The sequence below is a fragment of the Mugil cephalus genome, chromosome 13, assembly GCF_022458985.1.
Source record: "Mugil cephalus isolate CIBA_MC_2020 chromosome 13, CIBA_Mcephalus_1.1, whole genome shotgun sequence".
Classification (NCBI taxonomy): Eukaryota; Metazoa; Chordata; class Actinopteri; order Mugiliformes; family Mugilidae; genus Mugil; species Mugil cephalus.
The window spans coordinates 20,538,939-20,563,740 of record NC_061782.1 but is presented as its reverse complement, the minus strand read 5'-3'; the positions used below and the strand labels follow the sequence as shown (position 1 = coordinate 20,563,740).

General features: G+C 42.7%; 1 protein-coding gene across 3 annotated transcripts in view; it reads right to left on the bottom strand.

Annotated features, from left to right (window-relative positions):
* The window catches only part of slc8a1b (solute carrier family 8 member 1b), a 127,052-nt gene that overhangs the window by 33,138 nt on the left and 69,112 nt on the right, over positions 1-24,802 (bottom strand). Inside the window, exon 5 of one of the 3 annotated variants that reach the window (XM_047602517.1) lies at positions 7,419-7,537. In XM_047602517.1, coding sequence (XP_047458473.1) covers positions 7,419-7,537 — 119 coding nt within the window. Of the gene's footprint in view, positions 1-6,930; positions 7,041-7,418; positions 7,538-24,802 lie in introns of all 3 variants that reach the window. The other 2 variants (XM_047602518.1, XM_047602519.1) reach the window with 2 other exon arrangements.

The following is a 24,802-nucleotide window of genomic DNA, read 5'->3' as shown; positions in this document are numbered from 1 at the left end:
AATATGATAAGTCGTAGTGCATTGAAAGCCTGTTACACCAGTCAGTCAGACTTTTTTGTGAAAACGTGTACACACATTCACCAAAAAGACTGGAGTTTATCTCTGTAGACATACTGCGCCTGTAGCAGACGGCCCTTTAAAGCTGACTTCAGTTCAGCTCAGAAGTAGAAATGCTGAATCCGGAGCTTTTGGGTCACGAGGAATAGTTTTACATACATTATACCTCATTATTTGAAAATTTGATAATGAGAACAAACATAATTGGCCCTCTTTAATGACTGCAGTTTACTGGCAAAATATTTTTTTTGTTTGTATATTGTACAGTTGTACAGTAAAGTAGAGCAACTGCTTCCAGCAAATCCTTCACTGAAGGTCATGATTTAATGATCTAACCTCAGTAAGGTAATTGTCTATGGTACCATCCACTTATTTATGTATACTATTCAGTACTGCATGTGTACTAATCGCATACTTAACTAAAATTAACAAAAAACAAAAACAACACAATGATGAATTATGATTAATGAGTGCTTTATGTTGGTGCAGGAAAGCTCCATATAGTGAATGCGCTATTGAAATATGGAGAATAAATAAATGTGGAGAAAGGCAGGCAAACCCACACACACAAACACTTATTGTCTCCAATTAATTTGTGTCGTTTGGACACAATGTTTGGCCCATGTTAATCGAGGCCGGGGTTAATAAGGATGCTACGTACTATTGCATAACTTAACACACGCACATACAATCAGGGGTCAGAGAGAGGACATGAAGAGAAGGAGGATGACATAGCTGTCAGATAGGATCTGTCTCTGTCTCTCACACACATATATATAAATGCATTGTCTTTGTGGTCACATGTGGCAATGCATGTTTAACTCTGTGAGTATGTCATGCATGCTTGATACTGTGTGTGCCGTAGGACTCGGGGTCATGGCCCTCTGCAGGGTGTGTGTGTTTCCAGCTGTTTACCCTCTCAGCACTGTCCCCTCCTCACTATTCTGCCCTGACTGTCGCAGGTTCACGGGCCACGCTGAACTCTCCTCTGCCTCCTCGCCATCCTGAGGCTCCTCCGGTCCAAATCAAAAATCGGACACATAAGAGGTTCGTCCGGTTCAAGCTTCAAAAGCCTGAAGCTTGAAGCTAGCAAATTTAGCCTTTACCCCCAGAGAGGAAATCTCCTGCATATAAGACCCTATCGCTCAAAACACCTTCAGAGAGAATCAGAGATGCATTTTCTTTTTTGAAAGAAAAGAAAAAAACTGCCCTTGGTATCATCAACAATACTGTGATTAATGGCTGGGCAATCGCAACCTGCGCAAACAAGTTCACAGATGGAGGAGCAATTTACAAATCATTCAGTCTGGAAAAATAAGCGGCGGCTCCATGAACCCGAAGCAGACTGGCTGATAAAAAGACCTGATGTCTGGAACTGATTTATGGTACTATTAATAAGAGGCAAATTGGCCATTTTCCACAATGCTTTAATACTTGTTAAGGTAAAAAAAAATGCCTCACATTTAGTGGTTACACTGAGCGAGTTACTTACACTTTAGGCTTCACATATGACGTGAACAGCCGCAGAAGCAGAACTTGTTTAGTCAGCACTCAGAATAAAACACAGCCCAAAGAAAATGGCATTTTATCTTCATCTAATTTTTAAGTACCGGTTTGGTAAAAGATGAAACCGCCGGATTGCAAAAGGAAACTCTCCCTCTGTTCTCTAAATCTAACGCTTCCTCGATGTTAAAGCTGTTTTTCTGGTCTCTTACATCTGAAGGCACAATTCACACATTAATCAACGCTGGAGAGGGAACGTGCCTCTTTTGGTCTGTTTTCAGCTGCCGTCTCTGGGGCGGGAGGCTTAAAAAAAAAAACTACTTGAAATTTGCTCGGATTGTTCAAAACTGAGAAAATCCATTCTGCACTTCAAAGTCTCTCTGTAGTGGTCTCCACGCGAGAATAAACCAAAAGAGCAGATTTATCAGGTCAGTGTATTTGGCCGTGTGCTGTAAAACACAAATGTAATAAATAGATAAATTGTGTTTGTCTGGTATCAACTTGCTGCGCACACAGGAGGTTCAAGTAGGTTCTGCTTCTTTTAATTTGATGGGGAACACATGCTGAGCACTGGTTATGACAGTGTGATAGAAAATACTATGTCAAGTCCTTTGAAGTACATGGGCTGAGATTTGGCTTGTGCGCCAAGTTGCTCTAAATAATTTCCCCAAATTTAATGAGAGGGATTTAAAAACCACAGGGCGGTTACCGTATGATGGCACTTTTGCAGCCACTGTGCACACAAAAACAGCAGGAGTGGCCAAATGTCAAGGTGTTTTTGTAGCTACTGTGTGAGCCCACCTACGGTCATGTGAATACTTTAGTGCAAGACTGTGCACAATGGTAGTGAAGTAAATGGCAGAGAATCTTATTACAGGTGGGAGAGGTTTTCTTTTTGACATATGTTTAACACTGTGAACGGGTCATTTAACATATATTCTTTTAAACCAGGGGTGTCACATACAGCCCCATTTGATTTCAAGTGGGCCAGACCAGTAACATAACAGCATCACAATCTGTTCATAATTCATCATAATTTAAATGGTTCTCTTTTTTATTGCAAAGAAGTTGCATTCAAGTACATTATGGAAATGTTCAAATTTAATGAATAATCTACTTATACGAAACATTTTATGAACAACCTGACATATTTTAGCCCTTTAAGACCTAAATATCTGCATACAGATTAAAAAAATAGCTTGAGTACACTGTTTAGCTCTGGATGTTGTGTTCTGTCTGCTACTTACTAAAAGAGTGGCCAAATTAGGAATAGCGGTTACTTTAATTGAAAAATTCTTGTTAAGTCCTGACAAATTCATGCCACAGGACAGATTAGACCCTCTGGCGGGCCGGATGTTTGACACCCCTGATTCAAACGCACATATTTGACCTTCGGGCCATGCTGTAGTTTGGAACATCAGGATGCAGAATCAAAAAACCCCAAGCAGAAACAAAGACAGGGTTTTGTGAATGGCAAGCGCAGCCCCAAAGGCCTGTCAACGTGTTTCCTGACAAAATCAAAGCCACCTGCATTTAATGTTGACTTTACCGGAGCCACCACTGGAGTACTAAAACAAAAAAAGGGTCCAAGGCACATACAATCGATCAAAGGTTGGGAGTTGTTTGGGGACTCGCTGGCAGCTGACCTATTCTTTGTCCAAATAAAGAAAAAAAAACCTGACGACTGAGGGTTTATCTTGAACACACATACTGTACACACAGATGATGGACACGTGCATGAACAACCAAGCGATAAGATGCATAAACAGACACCGTCATGGGCTGAAGCCATAAAGATCTGTGCAGGGCTCATTTAGCGTGGTGAACCACCAAATCAGTTCATAAAACACACTCATTAAACACACAAAGCCAGCGCACCGTCTGAACTGAGCGAGTGTGTGTCTGTCTCTGTGTGTCCCCAAGGTGTGTTTGATCTCCTGACTGTGATAATGCGATATCCAGCCCTTGTCTTTGATCCCCTCATCACTATAAACACTGTGGATGCCTGGCAAACACACGCTGCCATTAACACGCTCATAGCTGTGTGTGTGTGTGTAGAGACATAGATAGGGCTACTTAATGAGTGTACCCAGAAGAGCTGAAATGAGTTTAAGGGCATAATACTCCTTTTAGACATCGACCTGAAAACCATGATGGGCTGATGTACCTCAAACTCATTAACACGAATTTGGTTTGTGGATCACTTCTTTTCGAACAGAAATTTCTAATTAAGTCAGAGTTAATATTAAAAAAAAAAAAAAAAAAAAATGTGTCTGTGTGTCTGAGGTTATAAATAAGTAGTGGAAAATCTTTACGGCTGCAGGTTAGATCGTAAAAAAGGAAAAGAGGGAGATATGGAGCTGAGAGGAGATGACACGGTGGAAAAGTGACGCAGGGATCCAACACGTGACTGAGGCCAAACACTAAGATGAACATCTGAAAACATTCATTATTGATTTTGTTAAACAGAACATAACCATTTTAGGAAATATGTGATAATATAAAATATGTGTAAAATACAGTGAAAAGACTGGAACTAACATTTGAACTGTTCTTTTGAGGTTAATTGAACTAGTTGTGACATGTAAACATTAAGTTGACAATATTTCTTCAACCTGAGTGAAATCATTCTTATTACAGATTCCACTATAACTATATACACTGATAATACGACCTGATGCATGTGTCCAAATGCCTAATAATGTTAATAGAAACAGAACTTTTTTGACATGCATAATTCTGATACATTTATTTTTTAAACAACTATTTTTTTGCTACCTCCATGTTTTTGTTCCTCTTATATCTGACTGAAAATTCTTTCCCAGTGGACCACCTGCTCTGATTAAGTGATTACATAAGATATTTTTATTCTTACTGGGCTATTGACCTGATTATTAGTGAAACACTAGTGTCCACCTATACATAGTCACTGAGGTTTTAGGTAGCAGTGTAACACATCAGTACTGGGTTTATTTCGAACTTTTTTCTGAAGTCTTGTGGCTGGATGAGTAACTTATTTTAGTATGTTCTTCATCGAGATCTGAAGACGTGGGAGAACAGAGGAAGTTGGACGTTTGCAGATGCTTTGCTCTCTATCTGCAAAACGCCAACCTTCCACAGGATAAGAACAGCTCCACTTTGTTGTGTGTTTTTAGATAACACGGCCGTCTTTAAATGGTTTATGAGGTTCAGGAGGTGTTTTTTATACAGGGGAGATTTTTGTTATTGAACCAATATCGATCATGGATAATCCTGACCATCCTCTCCAGCATTAAACAGACAAACAACGGAGCACCTTCTCCTAAAGAGGAACACCCCAGGAAATCTTTCCTGCCACGATCCATCAGGTTATGCAGCGCAAGGGCTGTGATTGGTCCAATAAAGATGGAACACATTGAGGAGAGGTTAACTGAGGAGGTTTGGAGACACAAACATTTGCACTACTCGGGTTCAATGAAGTTTCGGCGAAGGTTTTAGTCGCCATTGTTGATAGTGAAGCAGGAAGTAGAAACAAAACCTGACTGGCAAAAAAGACACAGCGCCGACTAGTGTTTGGGTGGTGTTGTTACTGAATGAGCCAGAGCATAAATACATATAAAAATCTCACACTGCGCAGGCTACATGTATAAGTTACAATGTCTATTGTTATTGGGACATTCTGGACATGTTTTTGTTCTTGGTTAGTGGAATTTCATTTCAGCATTCAATAATTTAATTATTCATGTAAATATTTCTTTCACTATAGATGTTTGGTCTGCTGAAAGAAATTCCCCAGTTTGGGATAATAAAGTCATTGGCACGAAAGCAATACTGTTTCTTACTGTTTGACTAAAGGACAGTGATATTACTGGCATATATTCTCATTGAACAAACTGATGTTACATTTTTAATTATTATTTTTATTTTTTTTGTAGGTTTTGCTGTTTAATGCTATTTAGACAAGTGTCAAACCCACAGTGAACACCCTCTTGAGTATTATGTTTATACACTTTTTGTCTCAACAGTCCATAATCCAGCTGTACGTCTACACTTTGAAGACAGCTGTGACAGCAGCGCAAAAAAGACCTGAAAGTATGAAAAGCTTGTGGCTGGCTTGGCACAGCAAAGGAGAAGAAAGGAGAGGACAGGTGTGATTCGCACTAAGCTCTCCGCACATATCGCTGAAGAGGAGCAGAGGAGGGAAAGAAGGAAAAAAAGACAGGAAGGTATGGCACAGAAGATCAGCCAAATCGCTCCAGTGTTTGTTCAACCTGAATCTTAAGTCAACAGGCCCGCTAAAACATGAGAGAGCAGGAGGGAGCAGCCCCGCGACTGTCAAATAAGAAATAGGAGTGAAGCTTGGATTTTATGCCTTACAGCGTTGCCAACTGCAGAGTGTCCTTATCAGAGATGAAATGTGAGGCTTTGCATCCTCTAAGCTGCTGTCATGTCCTGGATGATTGTCTGGTTTTCATGTGTAATCTCTGCCAAGATGAAGACGGAACAGCTCACCTCAAGATGCAACAACACAATATGAACTCTGATATCTCTTGAGCTCACTACGACGCATATGTTTTTACTTGACTCGTCTGTTGTTGCAATTTGGGTTTAGCAGTTTGGGTTCTTTCCTCTCAATCAATACAGTATGTACAACACTAAAATAGGTTGTTTTGTTTCTGTTTATCTGTTTTAACTGCCTGTGCAGCAGCCTGTGATTGACAAGGCTTTATGAATAAAAGAATTATTATTATAATTTTACAGGCCTGCTGTGATTGACAATTAGCTAACAGTTTAGTCAACTGACAGAAAATCAGTGAGCAACTGTAATCATTTCATGAACGCCAAGTATTTTCCACTTTCAGCTTCTCAAATGCAGGGAATTCAAAATATTTAGCATTTGATTTGGAGGATGGGAAAAAAAAACATGCCGACTAAAAAAAGTGCAGAGAGCTCTAGGAATTTCCGAACGCTATTTCACAATTTAAACTACATTTTAAATCAATTTTATAAAAAGTACTGTGTAAATGAGTAGATTTCCTATTCACAGGAAATACTTCAAAAAAGTAATCGTTATGTTTTGTTGTTTTCTTAAGCGTTCTGGATAAGTTTTCTGATAAGTTTTCCAGCCGGGAGCAGCTCCATCCTCTCCTTGGCAGAAGACTGTAATATGTATTGTAGCAACCGTGTTTTCATTTGGTCATTTTTTCCAATGTGAACTCACTACACATTCACATCTTGCTTAGACTTAGCATGAAATAAAGATATGTGTCATTCACGTAAAATGTTTTGTGAATAATGTGCGATGATGAGAAAGGCCTGTTGATTGTAGCCCCGCCAAGACCCCTCCCCCCCCCCAAAAAATACATTCTCAGTGCTGATTGGTTGTCACACCTGTCCGTTCCTTCCCGCTTCGTCTCCATTCGGGGGGCTCAAGCAGAAGGTAGAAGGAGGATTGCTTATTGTACTCCTCCCGGTCTAAGATCCTAACCGTTATGGTCTTCCTGTATGGGACAACACACGTACACACACATAGAGGGAGGTGGTGAATGCATGCATGATAAACAAACCACATGGCAAGGTATCTACACGCACAAACAAAACAAAACAAAAAAAAGAAAAAAAAAAGCACAGAAACACACACACACGAGGTGGAGTAGTGGATGTGGTGAGATGAGGTGACCCACAGCCTGCTGCATGTTCACTGTCCTTTTAAGGACACATCAGGAGGAGGAGGAGGAGGAGAGGAGAAAGCAAGAAAGAAAGGAAGAAAGCGTGAATCGAAACCTCCTCCTGTGTGCGTCCGCGTGCTGAGAACATGCAGCCCCTGCAGCGTGGCGGGCTCTCTGGGGTCAAAGGGGGTCAACGTTTACGAGGCTCACCCTCTTCCTGACCTTTGGTGTCATTGCTCTCCACCAGGCGAGGCTCTCCAATCTCTATGTAGAAGGTTTTGTTCTTCTCGTACTCCTCGTCGTCAATTACTTTCACCTTGATGGTTTTACTGAGGAGGAGGAGGGGGGAGGAAGAAGGGAGGGAGGAGAAGAGGAGGAGGGAAGAAGAGAGGGCAGAAAAGTGAGGAAAGAACAGGCCGGAAACTGGAGAACAGAGCGGAAACAGAGAAGAGCAGCATTCTGTTTTCCCACAAGCGCCTGTCTGCTTATTAGATTGCACGTTTCAGGAGCCAGTCTCAGAGGCTGTTTTGCTTTTAAGAGTGGTAAAAGTTTCTGTATTTCCACCTCTGATGTCAGATTAATGTCTGATGTTATCGGAGAGGCTCACATCAGTCTGACAAGATTGATCTGATGAAGTCATGGCGCTGCCAGCCCGCAGCCCTGAGCCAGGCTCCATTCAATCTGCTCCTCCGGTCTGATATCAGGCCTCTTTTTCTTTAAAGAAAAATAAAACCTGATGGCCAAAGGCTAAATGAAGCGTGGCAGTGACTGGAGAGGTTATCAACTCTGTTAGGCGTTCTGGTAAGTGAGCAATCGTGATTGCGATGATGAGAATTTGTCACGCAGCCAATTTTGACTTTTGGCATCACGCAGGTTCGCAATGCAGCATTTTAGCACTCGGTGCGTTTTCGTTTTTATGAGACTATTTCAAAACATAATCCACTGAAGTGTTCATTTACATTTAGAGAGAAAAACAGGAAGCTCGTTGCTTTGGCGCCTGTGGGAAAGCAGGAAAAGTCACAGTGAATTCAGCCAACTACAGAGTCTAGTTTTCATCTAAATATACTGCAGAGCGCTGCAGCTAAAGGTGATGATGTTGAACCTGGAAGAAATGGAGAAAGTGTGCTTTTGCAAGCAGGCAGCTTTCGTCTCATTCATTGGCTGAATTCAAAGTGACACGTATTGTCGGGAAGTTGAACAGATCAGCTGAGACAATGAGGAACCAAGAGACAGAAGAAACAAAAGACTGAGCAGGAAAATAACAATGGAGAGGAGACAGAAAGGTATGTCTGCTGCTGCTGCCAATACCTCCAATTAAACAAACAACACCAGCTCTGACTTGTCATCTAAACCAGCACAAAGTGATCAGAAAACACATGCGTGATAAGGCATGGCTGAAATCAAAGACCCTCTCCAATTGTATTTCGTTCTGAGATGTGAGATATCGGCGCCACAAAAGTCACAATAGCACATAATCTACATGCATGGCCTGTTCAGAGCAGATATCTGCGGCCCATTCTGAATATAAACCAATCACTTATTTCTGATATATTACAACTCAACCGCGGTAAAGCACCCCGTTAACTCCAGCGGCATTCTGTCGATGAACAAAGACACGTCGATGATTTCTTCCTCCGCAGCCGAGTCCACAGATAAACCGATAAGTGCGGCAGCAGCGAGTATTGACCAACCGAATGCACCAGCGTGGAAAGAGCGTGTGCAACTGTGTGTATTTATTGTGGCAGTTGGCCTCGGTTGTGCTTTGGCAGGGCAGCTAATACTCCAGGTCACAGGGCTGTGGAGCGGTGTATATAGTATACGAGTGTGTGTGTGAAGTAAGCGCCCGCAGACACGTTCATGTGTTTATGCCGTCTTCACGGTCTGGAACGAAAACAGTATTCTCATCCAAATCCACTACAGGCAATAACAAAGACAGCTGAGAGAGTAGTCATAATCTGGCCTATAGGGTGACAAATGGGAACACACACACACCAACACCAACACACCAGCTTATATAAGCATTATCTCTAATCAAGCCTGCAGTCTGCGTTGAAACGTGAGTCAGAGTCATGTTTGCAGTGTTACATTTGAATCCATACTCTGATAGTAAAAGGTGCTCGGTAGTTTGCATACGGTCTACATCGCATTCAGTGTTCAAGTATTTCTATAATTTATCGTGTTTAAGTCTGAAAGTTAAGGGGTATACACGCAGGAACAGCGAGAGATCACGCACATTAATGAAACTCTTGGTTGGTTATTTTGATTTTCATTTTAAAATTCAAATTGAAATTCAGGGCATTTTTCTTTATCGGGGTCCAGAATGGATAAACAAAACTCTAAAAGCCGGTCTATTTTCATTTAGAGTTTTTTCATATTGTGCGACCAGAAGTTGTGGCTTTCAAAGAGCCCGATGAGGACATATGAAGACGTATGAGGACGACGCTGCGTAACAGAAGTTGATGGACATGGATCAGAACGTAGTTTGGGCTGGGCTACCTAGGGAAACCACATAGAGGTCTTATATTTGGGCGCTCTAACCATAAACACAGTACTGTCCTCATACGTGCTCTTACTTTGAAAGTGGCAACTTCTGTTTGCAAAAGATGAAAAAAACAGGTGCCATTTAGTTTCTATCTTCTCTTGATTTTATTTTCAGTCTTTAGAAGCAGAAAAAGAAAATCGACCAGTTTTTAAAGTGTTGTTTATCCCTTCTCCACCCCAGTGAAGACAAAGTGCCTTGAATTTCAATTTTTTAAATTTTAAAATGAAAATGAAATAACCGAATGAAATAAATAATAATAATTTTTTGTTTTTTTAACATCCTTTTCTGAAAAGAAAATCCAACGACCAAAACATGTACGCCCCAAACACCTTTGGCGACATAAAATGGGCCTGAACCGAGCTGAGCCACTGAGGTAGAAGCCAATAGGAGCGACTGGTTCACAGAGTTCACTGACTGAGTTCCCTAAACATTTAGCAGAAAGAAACCATCAAATCCACCATGTGTCAGCATCTTTTATGATATTCTGATTCAGCGTCTTATTAAATACATTTATATTTAAATTAATTAGCAACACACAGCATCCTAAAAGGGTATAGCACAGTATGAGTCTATCTGCTTTTTTTACTTTCCCCCAGTGACAGCCTTCACACGGCAGCCTGCTAATCATCCAGTCATGCACAGCAACATCACAAGTCAATCTATCAACTGCACAATACCAGCGCAGCAAAGGTCAGACCACTGAAATATCATATGCAAACGCCCACACACACACACACACACACACACACACACACACACACACACACACACACACACACACACACACACACACTTTCAAATATCAGAGGCCAAATCAACGCACTGGAGGGATAAGTCCGTCTATCATTGTCCCATAAGGGCAGACAGACACCTTCTGCCACGGAGGAGCACATGGCCGACGGGGCTGTCTGCTCACACACACGGCAGCTGGAGACGTGAAACCCTCCCCTGCCTCAAGGTGGAGCCCTTGAGCAAGACACTTTAGCTCAGGGCTGATGGAGTAGAAATGCTGAAGGTATGTTTACAATCCCTCCGAGGAAATAAATACTGTAACGTCGACCTCGATTAATAAAAGCCTTATTATCATTTAACCACCTCACACATCTTTGTCTTCATGTTTCGCTCTGACTGACTGTTCCTCATCCACAGCGTACGACAGGCCAAACTGCTGATTAATGAAACTAATATTTTCAGATGACCCGTGTTGTTTTTGTTACCAAGAACAGAGATGGCAGATTTGCACGGGATTGAGAGCACAGACCTCTGAAATGAACACAAATCACAGAGGGACCCGAATCAATGGCGGTCCCACGCGAATATGGCCCTGAGCTGTATATTCTCATCAAAAAGAAGAAAAAAAAAACACAAACCATTCCAATCAAATCTGAAATCAGAACAAATCTTGTTGCATTATTATCCTAATACCACATCGCTACTGCAGAACATTTCACCGGTGATGGATGGCTCGCTCTAAATGAGATCTAATTTAAATGACTCACAGTGTGGGAGGAGAATAAGAACTGTCATTAAAATCTCCATATATGTGTAAACTGACAATGAATCATTTTTTTGCGCAGACACACTTCTTTCTTTCTTTTTTCTTTCGCTTTCTTTTTTTCCCACAGTTCGAGAATGATGACGACTCTTCTTCTGCCGGAGCTGGCAAGCCTCGCGGGTGACCATCTTGCCGAGGAAACGCTCACGCACACTTTCAACACGCATTCTCACATTTTTGCGGCGTGAAACAACCCCGTCCAGACAGTGCATCAGTGCAGGTAGCGCACACTTCAGCCATAACAGGCCCGGCTCGTTATATCAAACAGCACATCTTCCTCGTCTCGCACACAGACCATCGATATGTGAACATGCACTTCCCTCACTATGACAAACACGCTGGCTGTTCTGCACGCCGTCGCGTTGCCATGGGGACGCTGTGTTTGGGTAACTAACACGGGTGGAGAAGATTGTTTCCAGACCAATGGTGTGTGTGTGCGCGCTGACAAGTGAGTGCGTGAGAAAAAGAGTAAGAGGCCGTAGTGTATACACACCACGCTGACTTGTATGTCTCAGTATGTGTGTGGGTAATGCTCTGTGAGAAAGAGAGCTTGATATTACACAGTAGTCTACGTTGTTTTTAGTAGAAGGTGCCTCTTTGTCAGTGTTAATGTACTAACCACATATAAAGTATGGGCTGTGTGTTTGTAACACGTGGTAGCTCAGAAAGAATGAAAGTGTCTTTTTCCATATACATGTTTGAACCTTTACCCTCATTGATATAGTGCAGCCCATTGTCCTTTAACATGACCTAACACTAACAGTGAGCCCAGGGAAGTCCCGCTTCGTATTTGGATTGGGCTTCAGCCGAGGTTTTCCACAAACCAAAACCACATCCCTGTGGCATCAACACTTCTCCTTCTTCTGTTTTAGTGGTGGTTGGCATCAAATCTGCCAAATATCGAGGCAGAAGAAGGAGCAAAATGTCCGCTGCGTGGAGGCAGACAGACAGCGATTTGTAAACTGTGCAATGTGGACATCAGGAGCGGTGGTAGTAGGAGATCGTCAACCAACCACCAGCTACGACCAGCTTCATTTGCATGGAGTGTCACAAAACAGAACACATGGACTCAGGCAAAGGCTGCACGAGACAACAACAGCGCATACTGAACACTTTGTTTAAAAGAAGAGAAAAGTTTCCTGGAGACAGTGTCAAGAGAAAAATATTCTGGAGGGGGTTAGGGAGTTTATGGCACTGGATGACCAAAACAAATGCGTAGTAGAGAACACAGGTTTCTGGAGCCAAGGTACAACGACCCCGTCCACACTACATTAACTCTGACAGCTTTATTTATTGGAGTTAATACAGTTGCGCTGAGCACAGAGGAGAACACAAGGAAGATGACAAAGGGAAATTTTATTTAATTATGACTGCTCTAGGACTCGCTTCGGCCGACACTCGATATAAAAAGATCAGCAGTGGATCAGGGTAAAAAAAAACTTAATAGGGACATCCCTAAATTTAATCCTATAAAAAAACAAATCTGAACGGTCGCATTTTTCTAAAAACACTCTCAAGAGTGTGAAAACGGTCTTCACAAGGATAGAAATACCACAGTACACGCTCTAACAAACAGAGGTGGCCTCACACTTGCATGACAGCGTTCATGAATGTATCACACTAGCATGTTTCCACGCCCCCAAACAGGAGGACGCTAAAGGAATTTTGGTTGTGCACACACACGACCTCACACACACACACACACACACACACGGATTACTCAGGGGTACACAACTTGTGTACATCTGGCTTCGCTAAAAAGCGTAAAAAAACAAAACATAAGTGAACGTCGGAGCAGCTGTGACAAATCCCCACTCCGTCGCTTCTCCATCGCACCGACCGCTTCATCCCCTGGAACTCGCCAGGCAAACAGGATAAAACGGAATGAGATGACTACAAACACACACCGAAACACGGCTTTCTTCCCTATCTCTTGGTGACTTTAACTTATTTTTTAGTTTTTTTTTTTCCCTGGTCCAGTTTGTACATGTTTTGTGTTGTCACGATTTTCCAGACTCGCAGAAATAAATGATTCTGCAGGTTTTTGGCCCGTGCGCTCCCACAATTTTCGACCCCGAATATTTGCCGTGACGCCGGGAAACATAAAAGTGGCGAGTGCTTTTTAAGGAGTGGATTTATTTTAGATTAGATGATCCCTGCTGTTCCACTCTGACCGTGTCTCGGGGAGGACAGCGAGAGACAGGCGGCGAGAGTCTGGCCGCTTCAAGCCCGAGACTGAGCAAACATGTCATTGAAAACAAGGGACACACACACATGCACATACTTTGTCTCTTTCTGTTTGACATGACTCCCACTTATAACTGTGACAGAGGAACTTCAAAATAAAATGTTGTATCCATCAATGTCTTTCCATGTATTTGGGCCCCCCCACCCCCCACCCCTTTTCCTCAAATGCACACAGGAAGTCGTAGAGTGCGACAGGCAGAAGTGGCGGACCTGCCTTAGCGACGTATTTGGATCGGAAAATCTGAGTTTGGGAAGCATCGCTTTATTTTAGGTTTGAGGGGGAAAGCGCTGCCACTCAGCTGGTGGATATTTGTTTAGAGGAAGGGAGGTAGTGGACGACCGAGTCCAATTACCATCACTGCGATGGAACAAACCTGCGTGTTTATCTCTGTTTGTGTGTTTGATTGCAATCCTAACATTTCGAGTGTCTTCGAAAAATCACGTGTTTTGCAGCAGAACATGAGAGCGTGTGTATTTTAAATGGGAAACACGACGGTTGCGTGTGCGCGCGTAAAGAACTGGCCTTTCAGGCTGAGGACTGGTCTACTTAGTGAAGAACAGATCGCACGTGGGCGGACTTCGGTCACAGACTAAACAAAAGCAGCGCGGGTGCGTGCGCGCACACATGCACTGTACGTCCTTGCGGGAACGGACAAAAGAGTGCCAGCATGTTTGTGTGCTATAAATTCAAAGAGTCGCCGCTTAATGCACAGAGAACACGTGGGCGCGCACAGCGGGAGTGTGGTTTTATTAAGCGAGAGTGTGCAGATGCATGTGTGCGAGTGCTGGGAGTGTGTAAGTCAGTGGGTGTGTGCTTGTGCGTGGGTGTGCGCACCGTTTTCATGCAGCGGTTTTACAAGGCGAAGCTGATAATGATGTTGGCCACTGTGGGAAACCACAACAATGGGCCGACAGCGCTCAGCCAGGCCTCCTCTAATAAGATCCAGCCTGCTCGCTAATACACATGATCCTGACTTCATGGAGGCTAATGGGAACGCCTAAGGTTACGCACACATACACCTGCGATACTGCTGCTGTCGGTTCCATGTGGGCTGCAGGCCTCCCGGTGTAGCCATGATTGTTTTTCTGTCTCTTTCATTACAGCCCGATCACACTTTCCATACTTACAAGTGTGTTTTGCCTCCATCTAATTCCCCACCAATGTTCACTAACCACGTCGGATGGCAGTCGTTTCATAGAAAAGCTTGAAAACATTAACGGCTTTTTCACGAGGCCGTTTACTGTGTCATACATTCAATATGTTTACATGTAGAATTTGGTTATTGGGCTATTACCTCATGAAGAAGACCAAGAACCTGAGGCGGAGTTATTAAGTTTCCCTGAATATGAAAACTGGCATCACGAAACTGGTTAATGAATGAATCTAAAATCTTTGAAGGGTAATGAAATAATAAAGATAAACCCATAAAGAAGGTTGTGGCAGAGTTCTTACTTTTCACACTTTAGCCTTTTAATACATTTAAAGTTTATCCTGCTTTATATTTTTTGCAGAAGTTATTTTATCATTGCATCTTAATGTCAGCTTGAAAGAAAAAGGCTCGTTTAGTGCTTCTGCTAATTCCTTGGAGACTGCTTCCGGCACATTTTTTCAGAGCAGATGTACCTCATATGTACCGACTGGTGGTTCTGGAGCTTAAAATCTAGATAAAGTAGAATCAGGTTAGGAATCATAGGTTTTTCCTGCCACCAACTTAACTGGCAGCATCAAATCCCTTCGACAGAAGAAGATTCCCAGGATGAGCTAATGTTTTCAAATGTGCTGCCCACATTGATTCCAGTTTCGTTCCTTCTGGAATATCGGCAACATGCCCAAAAACGACATATTGATTCCAACTATGGACATGTTTACATATACATACAGATACATATATGGGGATAAATGCGTAGAGGAAATAAAGAAATCAAGCTTCCCGCAGTCGTCTCTGTGTCCTCAAAATGAATCCAGAGTTTAGTTCAACAACAAGTTTCTGTCTCCTCTACAACTTTCTCAACTTGGTCAGTAGTTAGCGAAGAACTGCAGCGACAGTCATTCAGCTTGTTTCTCTCTATCAGCCTGACGCTGAACAGGGCTGTAAAAAAAGAGGTTTATGGTAATGGTCATTTTTATTGGACAGCCCTATGCAAAACAGCCATAAACAGCAGCTACTCTCCTTTTTTGTCTCTAGTGTATCCGTGTGTGTGTGTGTGTGTGTGTTTGTGTGCGTCAGACCCTCCTCTGTGTCATTTAAACTATTATCTATCATCACAGGGAGTTTCCCTATCTTCTCTCTGCCTCTCTGCCGTATACGACTACCTCGCTTTTCCTTCATTCCTATCTGCAGTTTATCTTGTTAACCAAATAAGGCGTTTGGAAAATCCACGGGACTCCCTCACACACACACAACCGAAAACACAAACACACACACACACACACACACACACACACACACACACACACACACACACACACACACACACACATAACCCAAACGGACACACAGGGCTTTACAGGAAATGTCGCTGAGGAGCTTGCAAAACTAACAACACTCATGAGCGTGTGTGTAAGTGTGCTCATGCTGTGGGGACATAAATCTGTTTGTGCAGTCACACTGTGGGGATGAAAAGCAAGTCATCATAATTTGAGTCACTACATTTTAGGGGGAAGACGTGATTTGAGGCTGATGCAAAGGTAAGACGTGCAGTTATGGGCAGGGTGAGTCTCCGGGAAATGAATGTACGCCACACGTACGCTCTGAAGGGACAGAGCATGCGAGCATTCTTCTTGCCTCGGCTATTCGTTTGCTTTTAATTAAGCATTTCAGTTCTTGAGGAAATACTCGGATTATCAGAGCAGAGGAGTCAGGCGAGGGAGAGAGAAGAGTCTAATTATCTGTACTTTTAGTTATTCCAGTCAGGATTAACCGAGATTGCTGAGCTCGGCAAACTTGCTTGTGCGCACACACACACAAGCACACACACTGCAATTATAGTGAGAAAATAGTTAGCATTGGTTACGGAAGGAGAGGAGAAGGAGGAGCAGATGGCGAGGCCACAGAACAAAGTGATATTTAAACATGTCACTTAGCATAGTATATACCACATCCTATATGTACAAACGAACCTCTACATAATGAGACAGGGGAAAGAGAAAGTGTGTGTGTGTGTGTGTGTGTGTGTGTGTGTGTGTGTGTGTGTGTCTGTGTGTGTGTGTGTGTGTGTGTGTGTGTGTGTGTGTGAGAGAGAGAGAGAGGGAGAGGAAGCAAAAGAGCAAAGAGTGCATACAGTATGAATGCTAATCAGCCGAAGCTGCCAAACCAGCTGCAGCGCTCCATCATTTCCAGGCCATTTATGAGCTCTAAGCTGCATCAGCGCTGATGGAGAGTGACGCAGAGTCAAGTGGACTGAAGAGCCTCTGGAGCCACAAGCCACTACCGTGACAGCGAAAACTCCTCGCTTCTACCAACTGCAGCTTGACAGCCATTCCAGAGGACCTGGAATACCGGAAAAAGTCGCCGAGGCCTCAGTGGGCCGAAGCTCAGCACCTGCAGTCTGGCTTTGGTCGGTCATTTATACACCGCTCAAAACGCTTTTGTTCTCACGTGAAGTATTAACTATGATTTTTCATGGATGAATTACCATTAAAAAAAAAAGTGTCTAATCTTTCCACCACTACAAAGAATATATTCAACATTCAGCACAGTAGTTCTATGAAATAGGGCTGAAAATATAATGGCATTCATTGTAGGTCAGAACACACATCTCCTGCGTCCGGCCCTGAACTCTCATAGCCTTGTTGTCTACATACGCCTCTTGCGCACTAAAGCTAGGTTCACATTGCTTATTGCTATATGTATTCAGATGGTGCATCATATACGCTCAACATTGATACTGATTTGCTCATGACTCGCCATCGATTTGAAATGATGTCGCTAAAACGATGCCCAGAGACTAGTCAGATGGATGAGTCTCTATGTTCTCTAAAACATGTCATTTGAAAGTGAGCAACTCCTGTGATAAATGTTGAACAGCAACTTTTCTTGAAATTACAGGAGTAGAGCGAGAGCTACATCTTAGTAGATGGCATTTATGAGGCAGAAAGGGAGTGGATTTCAGACCAATGGTTTGCTTTGCAGCGTCATGCGGTAACATCAAGCTACGAATAGGGACTACAGAGCTATGTGGCACTAATGGCGCTCATCAGTGCAGAAGCACTAGATGTAAGGCAGTGCAATATTCTCTAAAATGTAGTGAGATGGAAGCCACATACACGGAGATGGACAAAACATGTTCCTTTCAATCAAATCTTTCCACTGCAGCTATACTGCATTGGGAATAACTGAATGTTAAGAGAAAGGTTGGAAACTGAAGGTGATGGAAAACACAGCCTGTCAGATGTCAAAGGAGAAAAATCTTTAAAGAGTTAAAGCATCTTTGTCTTAGCTAATGCTGAAACAAACTTGGCTGCAAAACAACGCTGAAAACTCTCCGGAGTGATTAAAAGCCTCTATTTGGCCGTCTATTCGTTTAAAATGTAGACAAATGTTGTATAATTTCCCTCAGAGAGTTTCGTCGGAACATCTTTTTTTATCAAAACTCTGACATGCTGATACTTTCCAGAACCAGGGGGGTAACACTGGCTTGTTTTATTGCCGAGTATCTCGTCGGTTTCTCTCCCCATCTCCCAGAGTGACAACAAATTCAGGGGAGTTTCAGTCAGGGAAGACATTCAAGTTTAGGTTTTATTGTTTGGCATGAAAGATGCGAACACTCTCACCAGTGTACGTTGAAATAGTGTGTGGCTTCTGATTCTTTATTCATCTCCCCAGACATGACACCGGTGTAACAACATAGAAAATATGATTTAACAGTGGACAACCACAAAGTGAACACATTTATACCAAGCCCTTTTTTTTTTTTTTGGTTTGCTTTCTTTCTGACTCACTCTGCCACCCTGCTCATTTTACTTTTTATGGTCCTCTCTTGCCCACAAGATGAAAATAGTCAGTATTTCAAGTTTAGACATGACCTAATGACATTATTTAAGCATTTATGTGTTTAATTGTGTGCATTGTTGATTGCTTGCAGTTACTCTGTCATACTTAGGTCAGATGTCTGAAAAATGGAAAAAGACAAAGTTTTGTGGCACAGTTTCATCACGATTTGAATATTACATGGCTTCACCACTACAAGCTTGGCAGCAAAGCTGAAACAAAGTTTACTTTATGTTGTAGCCTACGCTAGCTGCCTACACTGTGATGAGCATTTATATTTTGTATATTTATATTTGAGCATCGGTGTGTTGGTGTCACGTCCTAACAAATATCCCGTAAAACTGGTTTGGTTTCTACATCACCGTCGACTACAAACTCTCTGACCACATCTGGAGGTGGCCTGGGTCACATGTGTCCACATATACCTGCATTCAATTGGTAGTGTGAACACAACGCAACCTAAGACGTTTAAAAACCGTCTATGTTCACATAAAACGAGGCTGTTCTGGGTTCTGGAGCATTGGTAGTGATCCATTAGACAGTGTTTAATATTCTACTGGGAACCAGGTGATTTTGGAGTTATTTGAATACAGAGCACAACCGGAGACGCATTTTGAGACACAAGTTGCTGCCAAGTCTGAACACATGCACCTAAAGCTAGTCACTTGCAAATGTATTGCCCAGATTGGATCTTAATGCAAGGTCTGAACAGGCCCTGAGAAGATAATGCTGGAGATGGACCTAATAATTGCTGAATTAATTCAATTCCACACTGTGAAACTGATGAGTATTTTGATTACATCACATAAGGCTCATGCAACTAATTGACAAAAGGGGTTCATATGACAGATTGTAATTCAAGGTGACTGGACCGCTCGGTTTCATGGTTATACAAGAAAATTCACTTTAATGTTCAGATATTTCTAGTCCACAGAATTGTCCAATCTTAGCCACCAGTACAGCAAGTTTCTCTTTACATTCCTACAGCTAACTTTCATCGATATCCATCTTTATTGCCTTGTTTCCAAAATGCAGCTGCAACCATAACTATCTCCCTTCTCAATCTCATCTTTAATCTTTCTACCCTGACCGTCTCCATTACTGTTATCTATGGCATTTCACTTCTCAAAGGTAACTTCTTCCGCCACTTTGAAAAATAAGACACGTGAAGCATCACCAAGAGACCCGAACATCAGAAAGATAAGGACGTTAAGACACTGATGCACACAGTTGACACGAGGAATCTAATCATGATCAGATCTTCGTCAGCCAGTGGAGTTGAATATAAATGTCAAGTGTTGAGGTTCCTTTCAGAGGAGTCTAACCCCCTCAAAGGTTGTTAGTAATGAAAAGGTAAAGTTAATTCTGAAGGTGCCACGGAGGAAGAGGGAGTTTACGCCTCCCACTCTCTCAATCATTGCTTTCATGATTTCAGGATGCTTTCATGATCTCAAGCATTCAAACAGCAAGACACAGTTTTACTCTTCAGTCTATATTTAATTCGTTCCCCTCTATTTCACCACTGTGTCTACGGCTGATGTATGTCCCTGCGGTGTATGTTTGCTCAAATTCCCTAATTTCCTGCTATCCCATTTCACTTTTCCTTGGGTTACATGCTCAATCAGCCAATTTGTAAGTGTCAGTGAGTAAGAGGATGTGTGTGTGAGAGGAATGAAATGCACATGTTGACTGTGAAAGAGGGCAGCTGGTAAAACCAGGATTAGGACAGAACAGATCACTTTGATAGGTGCAAAAAAATACATTCTGTGAACTGAAAAACAGGCAATTTATATATATATAAACTTTAAAGGACCAGTGTGAGGAATCTAGTGACATCTAGTGCTGAAATTGCATACTGCATGAACATATGTGCACTCACCTACCTACCTACCTACCTACCTACCTACCTACCTACCTATCCAACAGAGATTAACAATCATTTAGACAATGCGGCTGATTAACATTTCCTGCCTGTAGCTGCAGCTTTCTACAACACCACTTTTAACATGTTGGACCTGCAGCATTCGGCTCTAATTTGCTACCAGGAAACAGCCGTACGAAGTGGTTGCCGGTGCTGACTCCAACTGCACAAAAGACAGCAGGGGAAAAGCAAACGGTAGAGCTATTCAGAGGGCTGGAAACCGTACAATAAACCTCCCTGTCTTTCTGTCAGGCTCTTGCCATTTTCCTTTACAAACTTTGGAAGTGGAAAAAAAAATGCTGCTCTCTTTCCTCCCGTTGACATTTTTTCTCAATCTAGAGATTCTATGGCAACTCTCCATCCACTCTCCTCTTCCCCCTGTTTCTTGTTCTCCTCTTGTTTTGTGATTAAGTTTAGCAGTGGCACACTATTCCAGTTGGCAAAACCAGCCTCTCTTTCTGCCACTTACGCATCAACTTCAAATCCCTTACATTTTCCCTCCAATTTTCAAACACATTTCACTGGCATGAAGTGAAGAGGCCCATTCACCTCCGTTCTCCTCCTCCTTTTCTTCTGCTTTATTGGCATGACTCAAAGACAATAACTCTTTCGCTGTCCCCTCCCTCTCCCGCTCACTCATTTCTTTGTCCCAGTCAATTCAAACAGCCTTTTTGGCACACATCAACGTAACACTCGCAAGCACTTTAATCCTGACTGACCCAAGAGTATAAACTACAATATATGACAGTTAATTTAAACATTGTCATATCTATCTTTACTACCTACTTCATTCTTTCCTTCCTTTCTCAGTCTAATCCTTTGCCCTCTGTTTTGACTTTTTTGCATCTTGGTTTGAGATACTTAATTAATTGTTAATTGATAACAAACAATAATAATTAATAATAATTTAAAAACATAGCCATATTACTGTAGTGGAAACGAGAAGACAGGTCTGATGTTGCTAGGGTAATGCTTGGCCATCGTGACATGGTTTCCAAGGCAGCTGAGTGGCCCTACTGCCACTTTTTCTAAAATGGCTTAGTGTACGGATGCCTGTGGGCAAGGCGGGATGTTTAGAAGGAGACACAGAGGCAGGAACTGATAACGGAGAGAGTGCAGCATTTATTTTTTTCAATTCCCCCCTTGACTTGATCAACTGACATCCAGTCTTGGCCTGACTGAATTGTCTGGTCAGATTTTGATTCCATAGACCAAAATTTATGTCCATCTGAGCCGACAGAGGGAATTTAGATAGCCTGCATGGCTGTGGTCGTTAAAAACATGTGAAATTGCCAATATCACTCAACCAGCTATGCCCTAATCTGGATCCCCAACACACTATACAGTTAAAGAGCATGTGACTATACCCATATATGAGCTGTAAATTCACACAAGTGAACTCTTGACCTCCCTCCTTATAAGGTGGTGTATACGTGAATGAATGTATACAACTGTCAGCGTGACAACTGGAGGTTCAGGACACACAGTGGACAGTGAGGGAAGATAAACAGTATTACTCCATTTTCCCCCTTCTCATCTGTCCTTTGCCATATGAGCCAAACATGGATGAATCGCATACATATATATATTTATACACGCAAAGCGTGGGCAGGCTTTTCGTGACGTTAGAGTGGAAAAACTTCAGTGTTTTGGAGGCTGATTAAGGCTGTTAGCGGTAAGAAAGAAAAACAGAATCACATTGTTTCCAAGATGAGCCAACTTCCGATAAAGAAGGACATAATAAAAAGATTAGAGCCACGCTCGAATCTTATCCACTTTTTAATGTATGTCTGCCTTTCTTCTTCTTGTTGCAGTGACCCCCGTCTAATGTTAGTGTGTGGAACAGATAGCTCTGAGGTCAGGAACTTGTTCTGACAGAAATGTTGCCTGAATGTTTTCGGCTCTTTGATGCTGTCAGACGAGGTGAAATGTATCTCTTCCGCTGCGGAAGCACAGTTGACCGGCCACGGTTGTCTCTGTTTCACACACACTTAAACACACACTCAAACACCTCCGCAAAAACACAAAACAAGAGCCGACACACACCGGACATTCAGCCAGTTTTCAGTATCTGGGAAACAGCGTTAGGAGGGCCTGGTTTGGACCTTTTTAGTGAGTCGTCCACCCCCCTTCTCGCTTTTTCTGCCTGTGTCTCCCTCCTCTTTCATTCACACGCGGACATTTCATTTTCTGGAACACAGGAAATGAAATCCGACACAAAAGACATGCCAGGCACTTGGCAGAAGGCGGTCATAAATGCGCGCACACACACGGCTTCATTTTGTGAACATAAAACCGTCCTACACGCGCTTTCAAACGAGCACAAACACACCTACATAAATCACTGAGGATCGTATAGCCGAGCTGGCAAAACAGAAACAGATAAACAGACGCTGACAGAAAAGGATGGGATTGACAAAGATGAAATTGCACAGAAAAATGAAGATGTGGATCCCTGGCGTTACAGCTGCGTCATAATATAGCTTTGTGAGCCGCGCAGGGAAGAGAGGTTACAGGAAAGAGGACCTTCAGGTTTGAAAGATATAAGAAGGTTGCAACAGAGAAGGACAGAAGTTAGTATACTAGAATGGCCCCCAAGGGGCGATCTGACGGTTTGGGCTCTAGGAAGAGGTCAACCAATCACAGGCAGCCATTCTGACGATTGGCGTTTACGACTGTTTAAGCTATTCTCTGGCAGGAAGCAAAGCACGCAGCTCTAAAGGATGCAAGCACAATTTAAAGTTCATCTTCTGCTCACGTGTGAAAAGATGAGTTAATAAGTGAGACATCAAACGTTTTAAAGCACGAGGAGACGTTTTCTCAAAAGGCCACGGTAATCCTTTTGCATGATGAAGAGCGGGGGTAGAGCTTAATTGAGAATTCACGATAAGTCGTTCCTCGAGCCCTGCATGACAGAATCAATATGTTGGAGTGTGATTAACTCGCTGCCAAAGCCGGCATGCAAAATAGCGGCGGCCCTATCTGTCGCTGATCTGGAGGGAGGAGTCGGAGCACCGGGGGAGACGGAGGAAGACGGAGATGAGACTTTTAGTAATTTATTGGGTCTGAAGTAATCATCCCCTCTGCTATTTGGGCCGAGCACACAATTGAATCCCAGACATTAGAAGGAGCGTGAGGACAGTTAATAACAGGGGCGTCAGTGTCAGGCGGAAATGCAGATTTCCATAAACTTTTTTAAGATTCACATCTCAGAAATCCCACTCAGTCTGCCTGGCCTCTAAGGAATTTAAGTATCTTATCCGTCAGAACAGCTTTTTTTAGCGTGAAATACGCTGCTGTGCAGAATTTCAACTAAGTTCCTGCTCAGTCTTCCCAATCTTTGGGGAAGGCAGATTTATTTTTTTCCCCTACGATGGAAGAACATGTAAGGTCAGGAGAATCTTTGGATGTACAGGTGCTGGCCAGTAAATTAGAATATCATCAAAAAGTTGAATTATTTCAGTAATTCCATTCAAAAGGTGAAACTTGTATACTGTATACTTTCCTTCCACACATAGTGATATATTTCAAGTGTTTATTCATTTTCATTTTTATTATTACAACTGACAGCTAATGAAAACACCAAATTCAGTATCTCAGAAAATTAGAATATTCTGAAAAGGCCAATGAAAAAAATGTTTTTTTTAGAAATGTTGGCCAACTGAAAAGAATGAACATGAAAAGCATGCGCATGTATAGCACTCAATACTTAGTCGGGGCTCCTTTTGCCTCAATCACTGCATTAATGCGGCGTGGCATGGACTCGATCAGTCTGTGGCACTGCTCAGGTGTTATGAGAGCCCAGGTTGCTCTGATAGTCGTCTTCAGCTCCTCTGCATTGTTGGGTCTAGCGCATTGCATCTTCCGCTTCACAATACCCCATAGATTTTCTATGGGGTTAAGGTCAGGCGAGTTTGCTGGCCAATCAAGGACAGGGATACCATGGTCCTTGAACCAGGTACTGGTGGTTTTGGCACTGTGTGCAGGTGCCAAGTCCTGTTGAAAAGTGAAATCTGCATCTCCATAAAGTTGGTCAGCAGCAGGAAGCATGAAGTGCTCTAAAACTTCCTGGTAGACAGCTGCATTGACCTTGGACCTCAGGAAACAGAGTGGGCCAACACCGGCAGATGACATGGCACCCCACACCATCACTGACGGTGGAAACTTTACACTGGACCTCATGCAACGTGGATTCTGTGCTTCTCCGCTCTTCCTCCAGACTCTGGGTCCTTGATTTCCAAAGGAAATGCAAAATTTGCTTTCATCAGAAAACATAACTTTGGACCACTCAGCAGCAGTCCAGTCCTTGGCCCAGGCGAGACGCTTCTTACGCTGTTT